Genomic DNA, 11717 nt, shown 5'->3' on the forward strand with positions numbered 1-11717 from the left:
GTGGGGGTGCCGGGCTCAGGGACGCAGGGGGTCCCATGGCCCCCACCGGGCAGCCCCCTCATCCAGAGTAACTGCTGAGATGAGCCCCTCCCGCTCACCCTGAAACCGGGGACTGTGAGGCTGGAGCCTGCAGCTGCCCCCCATCCGAGTGGCCATCCACGCTCGTGTGGGCCAGAGTCAAAAGCTGAATTCAGGACGGGTGGACTGCCCGGAGGGGAGGCCCGGCCTCGGTTTATCCACCAGTAACGGGGGCCGCCCAGAGGCTGTTAAGGTTTGGGGCCGGTGCAGCTCAAGCGCCCCTTTCCAAGGCATTTCCAGACATGCTGGGCTCAGCTTGGAGGGTCTGGAATGAGCCTGAGGCCACAGCTCCTCTCCAGAGCAGGACCCTCTCCTGCAGGAGGCCTGGTCTGGGAGCACCTGTGGGCTGCCTCCCCCCACCCTGGTCCTCCCCACTGTTCTGGGAGGCGGCAGGGCCAGGACCTGGCCCCTGCCGGGACCTGGCCCCTTCCCCTCCGGGATGGCGACTCTTGGCCTGGGGCCAGGTGCCCTGTGTCCCAGAGGATGCTGGGCTCCCCAAGTTCCAATTACATGTAATTCCAGAGGCAGGCTGGGCTGGGGGAGAGGAAGGGATTAGCGAGTGGGCTAGAGCCGGGCCCTCACGGAGCTCACAGGGTCCAGGAAGGAGCTGTGCTGAAGTGGGGGATCCCTGGGCCCCCAGTAGCCCACACCTGCCCTGCCTCGGGCAGCAAGGTTCAGGGAAGGCAGGGCCCCTGGTGGGGTGGCTGTGGCCCAGATGACCTCTGGCAGGCCCCCAGATGGGAGGGGGTGCCCGCCCCGCATACTAAGCTATCTGGGCCCCTGGGGAGGCCCCCACTGGACCCCGCTGTGCCGGGGGTGCTGGATGGGTGAGGTGGGGACGCGGGGAGCGCGCTGTCTGCTGGGACGAGCTTCCGGCAGGACCCCCAGCCCCAGGCTGGTTCGGCAGCAGGAGGGACGGAGGCCTGCCTTGGGTGTGTGCTGGAATCGGGTGGATGATGCCGCATCCCGGGCACAGCCAGCTCTAGGAGCAATAAAAGATAAGCCCCAGATAACCTGAGTCAATATTTCCCCAGCGGGCCCTCGGAGCCCCCACAGCTGTTTTCCTGATGACCTGGGGGGCGCCCCACCCGTCCCGCGCCCTCCTGCCCTCCCCGCCCTCTGGTGGCTCTGTGGGGCATATAAGGCCTGGCCCCTGCCCCGGGCGCTCTGCTCTGCCTTCCTTGTGGCCGCCATGAGGCTGCTGCTAGCCCGCCTGGCAGCCCTCTGCCTGGCTCTGACCTGGGCTGGGGGCACGGAGCTCCAGAGAGGTGAGATGGCTGCGGGTGGCCCGGAGTAGACGGTCCTGCCTGGAGGACAGGGGGTCTTCCTCGGCCCAGGCTTTGGGGTGGGTGACCTGGCCCAGCATTTGCGGTCCCACCCCTGCTGATTCTGGGTGCAGGGAGGGAAGGCGGAGTCCCTTTGAAGGTGATGGTCCGGCCAGCATGTCCAGGGAGCAGTCCCAGGTGGACACACTGGGCTGGGCAGCTGCCTGTGGCTCTGGGGGAGGCAGGGGCCCACCAGGAGGGGCCAGGCCCCCAGTCCTGGGTGTCAGGGGCCCTTGGAGGGTCGAGACTAAGAGTCCCCTCGGCAGAGCTGGCTGTTTGCGCCTCTGCTCAGGGGTGGCTTCAGCCAGAGAAGCCAGTGTGAGTGCAGGATGGGGGGCTCTCCATCCAGCAGAGCCACCAGGGACAGGGGGGGCGGGGATGAACCTGGGGGCCCCCTCTGAGGGGTCTGGCACCGCCCCTCTGCTGCGTGCGGGCAGGCTGGAACCGGGGGAGGGGGCGCTGGCTGGGGCATCAGTGGACAGAGTGTGGCAACCACCAGGGTAGGGGCCCGGGGCCAGGCCATGGCTGCGGCCCCCGCAGGGTACGAGTGTGAGGGCGTGGCAGCTGCAGACGCCCTTGTGGGGGCCCGAGACCACGAGGGTGGGTGACCAGGGGCCGGCAGAGGGCCCTGCAGGGCGACCTCCCCGGGGCCTGGCCGAGACCCCGATGGCTCTGAGCAGCTGGCAGGCGCCTCCGGAGCAGAGGGTCCTTGAGGGAGGCGGCCAGGCCACTCACGCCCACCCCCGCGGTCCCCAGAAGGCAGAACCCGGAACCACGGCCACAGCGTGTGCAGCACCTGGGGCGATTTCCACTACAAGACCTTCGACGGCGACGTCTTCCGCTTCCCCGGGCTGTGCGACTACAACTTTGCCTCCGACTGCCGCGACGCCTACAAGGAGTTCGCCCTGCACCTGAAGCGCGGCCCCAGCAGCAGTGGGGGCCCGTCCCAGGTCGAGCACATCCTGCTGACCGTCAAGGACGACACCATCTACCTCACCCGCCAGCTCACCGTGCTGAACGGGGCCATGTGAGTGGCCGGGCCCGCCCCCTCCTGCGCCCTGGTGACGGGGCTGCTGCCCCTGCCCCCGAGCCCACCGGCTCCCCTGGACCGCATCTATTCTGGCCAACTGCTCAGAAGCAGAGTGTTGGGTCTGAGCCCGGGTCACCGATTCATTCAGCAAACACTGATGAGGCCCTGGCAGGAACTCCCAGGGGTGCGGGGCTGGGGAGGGGGCTCGAGGGATTTATTTATCCCCTGCGTCTCCGCCAGCCCCTCTGCTGGGAGCCCACCAGGCTCTGGGCTCGGCCGTCCTGGCGGCCTGGAGGGCTAGGGTTATGCGGGGCCGCAGGAGGCCGTTCCTCCTCCAGCATTGTCTGGGGAACAGTGGGGCTCTGGGTGCACTCCCGCCCAGCGGGTCTACACCTGCAGGCTTTGCCCTTTCCCTGCCGCTCGGGGTTTAGTTTCCCACAGCCTGGGCTCAGCGTCGGGGTGGGCACAGGGCCTGCCCTGGGAGGCTGGGTGAGGCTTTCCCAGTTGGCCCGCCCTCCTCCTAGGGCTCCTGGGGATTCCTACCCGGATTGGAGCCTGAGGTGGGGGTGTGGAGAGGGCCCTGGGCAGGCACGTGTGGCCCCACCTGGCCAGGCAGATGGGCAGGGGCTCAGCCACTGCGCGAGCGTCCCCAGAGGGTGGCCACCTCACCCACGCCCACAGCCTCGGCCCCTCTGCTGGGGGGAGCTGCGCGGGCCAGCGTGACCCCCGTGCCCACCCCCAGGGTCAGCACGCCCCACTACAGCCCGGGGCTGCTCATCCAGAAGACTGACGCCTACACCAAGGTCTACTCCCGCGCTGGACTCGCACTCATGTGGAACCGGGAGGATTCAGTCATGGTGCGTCGCGGGGGAGGGTCGGGGGTGGCTGGGGGCCGCCAGAACCGTCCCCGGGTCTTCCACCGCAGCTGACCAGGCTCTGAGCCCCACTTGGCTGCAGCCCGGGGCGACCGCGGGGCCTGCTCACCTGCCCCCTCCCCCGGCAGCTCGAGCTGGACAGTAAGTTCCGGAACCACACGTGCGGCCTCTGCGGGGACTACAACGGCCTGCAAACCTACTCGGAGTTCCTCTCCGAGGGTGAGCGCCTCCTCGGGGGCTTCAGCGGGCGGTGCGGGCAGCCCCCGGCGCCCTCCAGCCCTGCTGAAGGCCTTGACCCCCCCAGGTGTCCCCTTCAGTCCCGTGGAGTTTGGGAACATGCAGAAGGTGAACAAGCCTGAGGTGGTGTGCGAGGACCCCGAGGACACGGTGGTCCCCGAGTCCTGCTCCGAGCACGTGAGTCCCGGCCGCGGTGGTGGGGGGATGTGGGGGGGGCGGGGAGGGCAGGGGGCGTGAGCGGCCCCGCCCATGCCCGCCTCCTGCACCGCCCCCCAGCGTGCCGAGTGCGAGCAGCTGCTGACGGCCGCAGCCTTCAAGAGCTGCCAGGGCCTGGTGCCCGTGGAGCTGTACGTGCAGGCCTGCGCGCAGGATCGCTGCCGCTGCCCGCAGAACGCCTCCTGCGTCTGCAGCACCATCGCCGAGTTCTCCCGCCAGTGCTCCCATGCCGGCGGGCGCCCGGAGAACTGGAGGACCGACGCGTTCTGCCGTAAGCGGCGTGCGGGGACAGCGGCAGGGGGCTCAAGGCGGGTGACCCTGGGGAGCGTGCTGGCCTTTGTGGGTGCCGGGCAGGGCGGCCTGGTGTGTCTAGGGCTGGGGGGCCACGTATGTGCACCAGACCCTTCACGCTGTCCGCTGCGCCCGCCCCTCGGCTCAGGGGTCTGCCTTTGCCTGTCCAGCTAAGAGCTGCCCTGGGAACATGGTCTACCTGGAGAGCGGCTCGCCCTGCATGGACACCTGCTCACACCTGGAGGTCAGCAACCTGTGTGAAGAGCACCGCATGGACGGCTGCTTCTGCCCAGAAGGTGAGGGTGAGGGTGGGGGTGGGGGGCGCGATGGGGACAGGCGGGAGAAAGAGCACAAGCGCTGAGACCCTCCTCCCAAACACGCGTGCACACGCACACACACGTGTGCACACATGCGCACACACACACATGCACACACACGTGCACACGCGCGCACATGCGCACACACACGTGCACACACACAGTGTCAGCTTCCTGCTCCTCACCCCTGGACAGTCCCCCAGCCTGGCCCGTGGCCCTGAGTCTGGAGGCAGGTCCCTCAGACACCGTGTGGGTCCACAGCGCCCCCAAAGAGGGGTCTGTGGGTGGGAGGCCAGGTGCGCCTGTGGCCCTGGGAGCGGCGGGATCGGGGCGGCTGAGAGGGACGCGTCCTGCTGTCGCAGGCACTGTGTTTGATGACATCGCGGGCGGCGGCTGCATCCCCGTGAGCCAGTGTGGCTGCAAGCTGCACGGACACCTGTACACGCCCGGCCAGGAGGTCACCAACGCCTGCGAGCAGTGGTGGGTGCCAGGGCGGGGATCCCGGCGGGCGGGGGTCCCAGCAGGCTGTGGATCCCGATGGGCTGGGGGGTCCCGATGGGCTGGGGGGTCCCGGCGGGCTGTGGATCCCGATGGGCTGGGGGGTCTAGGCGGGCGGGGGGGTCCCGGCGGGCTGTGGATCCCGATGGGCTGGGGGGTCCCAGCGGGTGGGGGGTGGCAGTCGAGCCTGACCCTGGGCCCTCTGCCTCACAGTGTCTGCAACGCTGGCCGCTGGGTGTGCCAGGACCTGCAGTGTCCGGGGACCTGCAGCCTGGAGGGCGGTGCGCACATCTCCACCTTCGACGGGAGGAAGTACACCTTCCACGGGGACTGCTACTACGTGCTGACCAAGGTGGGCTGGCGCCCAGGGGTGTGTGGGCACTGGACCCCTGCCCCACCCGCCATGTGACTACAATGCCCTCTCCCTCCACCCCACAGACCCTGAACGACTCCTACGCCCTCCTGGGCGAGCTGGCCCCCTGCGGCTTCACGGACAAGCAGACCTGCCTAAAGACGGTGGCGCTGCTGGCCGACGGCAAGAAGAACGTGGGTGTCTCTGCCTCCTACCCTCCAGCTCCCCCGGGGCCCATGGCCCTTCTCAGCCCCTGTGTCCCCTTGGCCTTGCCTGCAGGTGGTGGCCTTCAAGTCGGATGGCAGCGTCCTGCTGAATGAGCTGAAGGTGAACCTGCCCCATGTGACGGGTGAGTCCTGCTCCGGGCACCCCAACTTTGGGGGGGAAGATGGGGAAGGGGGAGGAGATGGGGGATGGGCAGACCCCCCTCACGCCCCCCTCACTGCCCCTCACACCCCCCCTTCACACCCCCCCACCTCCCCTCACGCCCCCCTCACGCCCCCCCTCACTGCCCCTCACGCCCCCCCCATGCCTCCCCTCACCCCCCTCACGACCCCCCTCACGCCCCCCCTTGCAGCGAGCTTCTCCATATTTCAACCCTCCTCCTACCACCTCGTCATGACCACCAGCTTCGGCCTCAAGCTGCAGATCCAGCTGCTGCCGGTCATGCAGCTCTTCCTGACGCTGGACCAGGCTGCCCAGGGCCTCGTGCAGGGTGAGCGGCCCCGCCCGGCTCCCCCTCGCGGCCGCCCTCGGGCCTCTGCAGCCCGCGCCCTTCCCAACCCTGTCTCGGCCCCTCAGGCCTCTGCGGGAACTTCAATGGCCTCGAAGGCGACGACTTCAGGACGGCCGGGGGGCTGGTGGAGGCCACGGGCGCTGGCTTCGCCAACACCTGGAAGGCCCAGTCGAGCTGCAGCGACAAACTGGACTGGCTGGACGACCCCTGCGCCCTCAACATCGAGAGTGGTGAGGCTTGGCTGCGGGGCCCTGGCCCCGGGCAGATGGGGATCCTGGGCGGGGGGTGGGTGGGTGAGGAGTGGCCGGCCGGCTGCCTGCTGCCTTCTGCCTTGCGGCTGGCTTACGGTGGCCCGCGGTGGCAGCCGGCCGAGGGACCCAGCGGAGGGTCTGCTAATCCGCGGGTGGTGGCCTCGACCGGATGCCCTCACACCCACCAGCCACCCGCCATGTCCGGGGAGCTGGCGAGAGGGGAGGGGCACCTTGCTCACCTGCCCCGAAGGGAGGGGCCTGGTTTGGTCCACCGAGGGGCAGTGTCTGCTCCAGCCTGGGTGACGGGGAAGCGGGGCTGTCCCGCTGAGGGGCTGAACCCTCCACAGCCAACTACGCCGAGCACTGGTGCTCCCTGCTGAAGAAGACCAAGAGCCCGTTCGCGAGGTGCCACTCCACTGTGGACCCAGCCGAGTATTACAAGGTGGGTGGGGCACGCAGAGGCCCCCGCCCCCGGCTAAGCCCCACCCCTCCCGTGGGAAACTGCTGAGTGTGTGGGCAGAAACATATGTATGTTGCTGCGTGTGTGAGTGTGCACATGCGATGAAGGGTGTGTGCACGCGTGTGTGTGCCGCGCGTCTGACTGCTGTGCACGAGTGTACGTGCTGTGTGTGACTGCTGTGCACGAGTGTACGTGCTGCGTGTCTGAGTGCTCGCACAAGCATGATGCTCCCCAGCCGGCTCCCGCCTCACAGCCCATCTGCCCCCCAGAGGTGCAAGTATGACGCGTGCAACTGCCGGAGCACGGAGGACTGCATGTGCGCGGCTCTGTCCTCATACGCCCGCGCCTGTGCCGCCAAGGGCGTCGTGCTGTGGGGCTGGCGGGAGCATGTCTGCAGTGAGTGTCGGGCTCCGGCCGGCCTTCCAGTCCCTGCCGTCCCGCCCTGGCAGTTGAGGGGGGAGGGGTGGGAGATGACATCGCGGGGGCCAGTGGCAAACCAGTCTGGGCCTCTCTGCTTGCACAGAGGAGCTTGGAATCCCTCAGCCCAGAAGGCGGGGCACGAGGCCCGTGTGTGGCCGAGATGGGCCCGGGGTGACCGCTCTGCTGGCCCCTCGGCTGGGCGGGTGTCCCGGCCAGACACAGGGCTTGGGGCTGGCCTTCAGGGAGGGGGAGCTGGGGGCTGCCCGGCCTCATGCGGGCCCCTCCCCTCTGCAGACAAGGACCTGGACTCCTGCCCCAAGTCGCAGGTCTTCCTGTACAACCTGACCGCCTGCCAGCAGACTTGCCGCTCGCTGTCCGAGTCCGACACCCACTGCCTGCAGGGCTTCGCGCCCGTGGATGGCTGCGGCTGCCCTGACCACATGTATCTGGACGAGAAGGGCCGCTGTGTGCCCCTGGCCAAGTGCTCCTGCTACTACCGCGGCCTCTACCTGGAGGCGGGGGAGGTGGTCCTGAGGCAGGAGGAGCGATGGTGGGTGTCCTGGGGTGGGGGAGGGTGCGCCCCGTCGGCTCGGGGGGCCCACCCCCTGCCCGCCCACCCCATGGAGCCGCTGGGCCCGGCTCACCCCACCTCTCCCTCTCAGCGTCTGCCGGAACGGGAGGCTGAGCTGCATACAGGTCAAGCTGATCGGCCAGGGTAAGTGGCCGCTGTCCCATGCGCGGCCTCCCACTCCCCACGCTGCTCCCTGGCCTGCCCGAGCCCCGACCCAGCTTCAGCTGAGCTCAGCGGCCCCTTCCATCCTGCAGCCTGCGAGGCCCCGAAGATCAATGTTGACTGCAGCAACGTGACAGCGCTGTCCACCCGGAGCCCCAGGCCCATCAGCTGCCAGACCCTGGCCGCCGGCTACGTGCGTTCCAGGGGCACCGCTGAGGCGGGGGGCGCAGGGGGCTCCCATGCGGCCCCGAGGCTCCAGATCCTGGGCCCTCGGACGCTTGGGCTTCGCTGCCCCCTCATCCCTTGATCCCTTGAAGGAGTAGCTGCCTGCCGGCCCCTGTAGGGACCGTGTAGGGGCCCCAGGCAGGCCATTCTCACTTGTCTCCCAGCCTCGCAGGGAGCCTGAGGGTGGGGCTCTGGAGGCTGGACCAGGGAGCGGGGTCGAGGACTGGAGGGTGGGGTGGGGGACACGAGTGGGTGTCTGCAGCGTCAGAAGAGGGGCTGGCCATCCTGGGCCTGGCATCTGGTCCTTGAACCCCACTCTCCAACCGCCCCCCAGTACCAGACAGAGTGCATCAGTGGCTGCGTGTGCCCTGAGGGGCTGATTGACGACGGCCGGGGCGGCTGCGTGGTGGAGGAGGCGTGCCCGTGTGTGCACAACAGTGACCTGTACCTGCCCGGGGACAAGATCAGGGTCGACTGCAACACCTGGTGAGAGCCCGGGCCCCGCTTCTGACGCCCGAGTGCTCCGGCGGGAGCCTGCTCTGGGGCACGGGCCTCCTCCGTGGGGCCGACTGGGGTCTGCAGGGCCCTGGTCCCCACGGGGGCTGCGGTAGGAGGGCTTGGAGGTATGAGCTGCTGGGGGCTTTCTGCAGGGCGCCGGGCTGCTCTCTGAGCAGGGCTGGGGAACCCGGGCCCCTCCAGCCCCTGCAGCCCCCCCTCCCTCTCCCCAGCACCTGCCAGAAAGGGCGCTGGGCGTGCACCCAGTCTGTGTGCCACGGCACCTGCACCATCTACGGGAATGGCCACTACATCACCTTTGATGGGAAGTACTATGACTTCGACGGGCACTGCTCCTACGTGGCCGTTCAGGTGAGGCCGAGGGCACAGGCAGTGCCCGCCTCTGCTCTGTGGCCCCTGCGCCACTGGCCCTGGGTTGTCCCAGCCCAGTGAGGAGGCTCGGAGCGGACGGGGTCTGGGGTCGGAGGGGAGCCCTTCCTCGGTCCTCCCATTCCATGACCCTCCCGCGGGTGTCAGGGGTGTGGGGTGCACAGGGCCGTGTGTGGGGGATGGTCAAGCCGCCTCTCAGCAGAGGAGGGGCTGAGGTGGGGCCCAGCTGGGGTGGTGTGCCCCTCACCCCATGGCTGGGTCGGCCTGGCTCACGTGCCCCTGGGCCCCCAGGACTACTGTGGCCAGAACACCTCCCTGGGTTCCTTCAGTATCATCACCGAGAATGTGCCCTGCGGTACCACGGGGGTCACCTGCTCCAAGGCCATCAAGATCTTCATTGGGGTGAGTGCTGCCCACCCCGCAGGGGGTGCATGGTCCCTGGGGGGCCCTTGGACCAGGCCAGTGACAGGCTTCTCCCCTGGGCACAGAGGACGGTGCTGAAGCTGGAGGACAGACATTGCACGGTGATCCAGCGTGACGTGGGCCATGACGTGGCCTACACCACGAGAGATGTGGGCCAGTACCTGGTGGTGGAGGCCAGCATCGGGGTCATCGTCATCTGGGACAGGAAGACCACCATCTTCATCAAGCTCGACCCCTCATATGAGGTGCGCAGCGCCCTGCCCACCCGGGCCTCCCAGGCACGCCCGGGGCCAGCCCCCTCCCTCCCGTGAGGCCCCCCGGCAAAGCCCCCTGTCCGGCTTGTCTCTGCAGGGTGCGGTGTGTGGCCTGTGCGGGAACTTCGACCAGCGGTCCAAAAACGACTTCACCACGCGGGACAGCATGGTGGTGGACAGCGAGCTGGACTTCGGGAATAGCTGGAAGGAGGCCTCCACCTGTCCGGACGTGAGGACCACCCCGGACCCTTGCACCGCGAACCTGCACCGCCGCTCCTGGTCGGTGAAGCAGTGCAGCATCATCAAAAGCCGGGTTTTCGGGCTCTGCCACAGCAAGGTGGGTGGGGTGTGGGTGTGGGCGGGGCCACAGCAAGGTGGGCGGGGCGTGTCGGCCTGTGGGCGGGGCTACGGGCCAGGCGCTCTCCCTGCAGAGTCACGCCGCAGCTCCGTCCTGCGTGTCCTTTGGACACATGACTAGAGGTCCAGTCTTTTCTCTGAGAGACGTGGCTGGACCCCCAGGCTCTCCCATACCTTCCAGGAAGGGAGACAGGGCGCAGCCCGCCCAGACAGCCGTCTGCTCCTGGCAGTGGGCGGGAGCAGTGGTCGGTTGGGGGTGGGTGTGGTGGGCACCGTCGCGGGACCCCCCCTGGCAGTCCCCTGGGGGGTGGTGCTGGGTCACCTGTCCCTGTCCCGGCTTGGGGTCCTGAGCTTCTCGGGCCACAGGGGAGGGCCTGGCCCCGGGAGGGCAGCGTGGACCACGGCACATGGAGGCCCCTCCCCAGGTGGACCCCATGCCCTTCTACGAAGCCTGCGTCCAAGACTCCTGCTCCTGCGACACTGGCGGGGACTGCGAGTGCTTCTGCTCCGCCGTGGCCTCTTACGCCCAGCAGTGCACCAAGGAGGGCGCCTGCGTGTTCTGGAGGACCCCGGACCTGTGCCGTGAGTGCCCGCCTGCCCTGGCCCCCAGGCCCCCGCGGGGCGGGGTGGGAGCTGCTGAGCGGTGGGCGGGGCTGCTGCTCCGGGAGGGGCGTGTCAGTGGCCCCCTCCCCGCCTCCGCCCTCCCCAAGTCTGACCGCACCCCTACCCCCAGCCATATTCTGCGACTACTATAACCCCCCGGGCGAGTGTGAGTGGCACTACGAACCTTGCGGGAATCGCAGCTTCGAGACCTGTCGGACCGTCAACGGCATCCACTCCAACATCTCCGTGTCCTACCTGGAGGGTGAGGGGCCCCGTGGGGTGTCGCCGAGTGCCAGGGGGCCAGGCTCGCCCTGCTGCACTTTGTCCATCAGACAGTCCGCTGGGGGTCCGAGCTGAGACCCCACTCTCCAGGGCAGAGACAGAGAGGGGTCAGGTTAGCACCCCGCGGAGTGAGGGGGCCTCTGAGTCAGGAGCGAAGGTGCCGTGGGAAAAGAGCAGGTCAGGATGAGGCGGGGGCTGAGGAGGCCTCCGAGCTGAGAAAAGCTGGGAACTAGAAAGACCATCTGGGGAGGTGCAGGGGCCGTGACCCCCAGGAGGCTGGGCGGGGCCTGGCTGTCCCTTTGGCCGGGCGGCAGCACCAGGGCGTTAGCAGGGGGATGGTCCAGGCCCCCTTCCCAGAGGGCGTCCTGGAGAAGAGGACCTGTGGGGCGGGGAGGGCGGGCTCGGTGGGCGTGGATCCTCCGTGCCCGCCCGAGCCCAGTGCCCTGTGCCCACCAGGCTGTTACCCCCGGTGCCCTAAGCACAGCCCCATCTACGACGAGGAGCTGAAGGCGTGTGTCACGAGGGACAAGTGCGGCTGCTACGTCGGCAACACTCACTACGCGCCGGGGACGCCCGTGCCCACAGGGCAGGCCTGCCACGCTTGGTACCTGAGCTCGCGTCACAGGGGCCCGGGGAGGCCGGCGCACACACACAGACATGCACGCGCATCCACACGCACGCACGCGGCGGGAGGGGAGGGCGGCCCGTGCTGCCTCTGCACCTCGCCTCGTCCCTGCTCTGCCCACACCGGGAGCCCAGGCGGGGTCCTGAGCCGGCCTCTGGGGCAGCGTCGCCCTGAGGCTTCAGGCCTGTCGTGGGGTGTGGGGGGCGGGTGAGAGGGCACAGGCCGGCGGCTTCTCGGGCCTGCA

General features: G+C 68.9%; 1 protein-coding gene across 1 annotated transcript; it reads left to right on the forward strand.

Moving 5' to 3' along the window:
• Nucleotides 1271-11684, forward strand: LOC108633253 (mucin-2-like). Its single transcript, XM_018042767.1, has 27 exons — nt 1271-1346; nt 2160-2430; nt 3176-3290; nt 3437-3527; nt 3613-3722; nt 3822-4032; nt 4223-4348; nt 4732-4849; nt 5081-5219; nt 5306-5413; nt 5499-5568; nt 5797-5934; nt 6021-6182; nt 6554-6648; nt 6936-7062; nt 7381-7636; nt 7749-7801; nt 7912-8012; nt 8379-8530; nt 8773-8911; nt 9221-9331; nt 9418-9597; nt 9704-9943; nt 10389-10545; nt 10697-10828; nt 11305-11452; nt 11603-11684. The coding sequence occupies exons 1-27, from the start codon at nt 1271-1273 to the stop codon at nt 11682-11684; spliced, it is 3708 nt and encodes a 1235-aa protein (XP_017898256.1).

Source organism: Capra hircus, chromosome 29 (genome assembly GCF_001704415.2).
Source record: "Capra hircus breed San Clemente chromosome 29, ASM170441v1, whole genome shotgun sequence".
Taxonomy (NCBI): Eukaryota; Metazoa; Chordata; class Mammalia; order Artiodactyla; family Bovidae; genus Capra; species Capra hircus.

Coding starts and splice junctions, on each gene's coding strand:
- LOC108633253 (XM_018042767.1), top strand. CDS start 1,271: ATGAGGCTGCTGCTAGCCCGCCTGGCAGCCCTCTGCCTGGCTCTGACC. Junction 5,569..5,796: donor GAACCTGCCCCATGTGACGG/GTGAGTCCTGCT, acceptor CCCCCCTTGCAG/CGAGCTTCTCCATATTTCAA. Junction 8,013..8,378: donor AGACCCTGGCCGCCGGCTAC/GTGCGTTCCAGG, acceptor ACCGCCCCCCAG/TACCAGACAGAGTGCATCAG.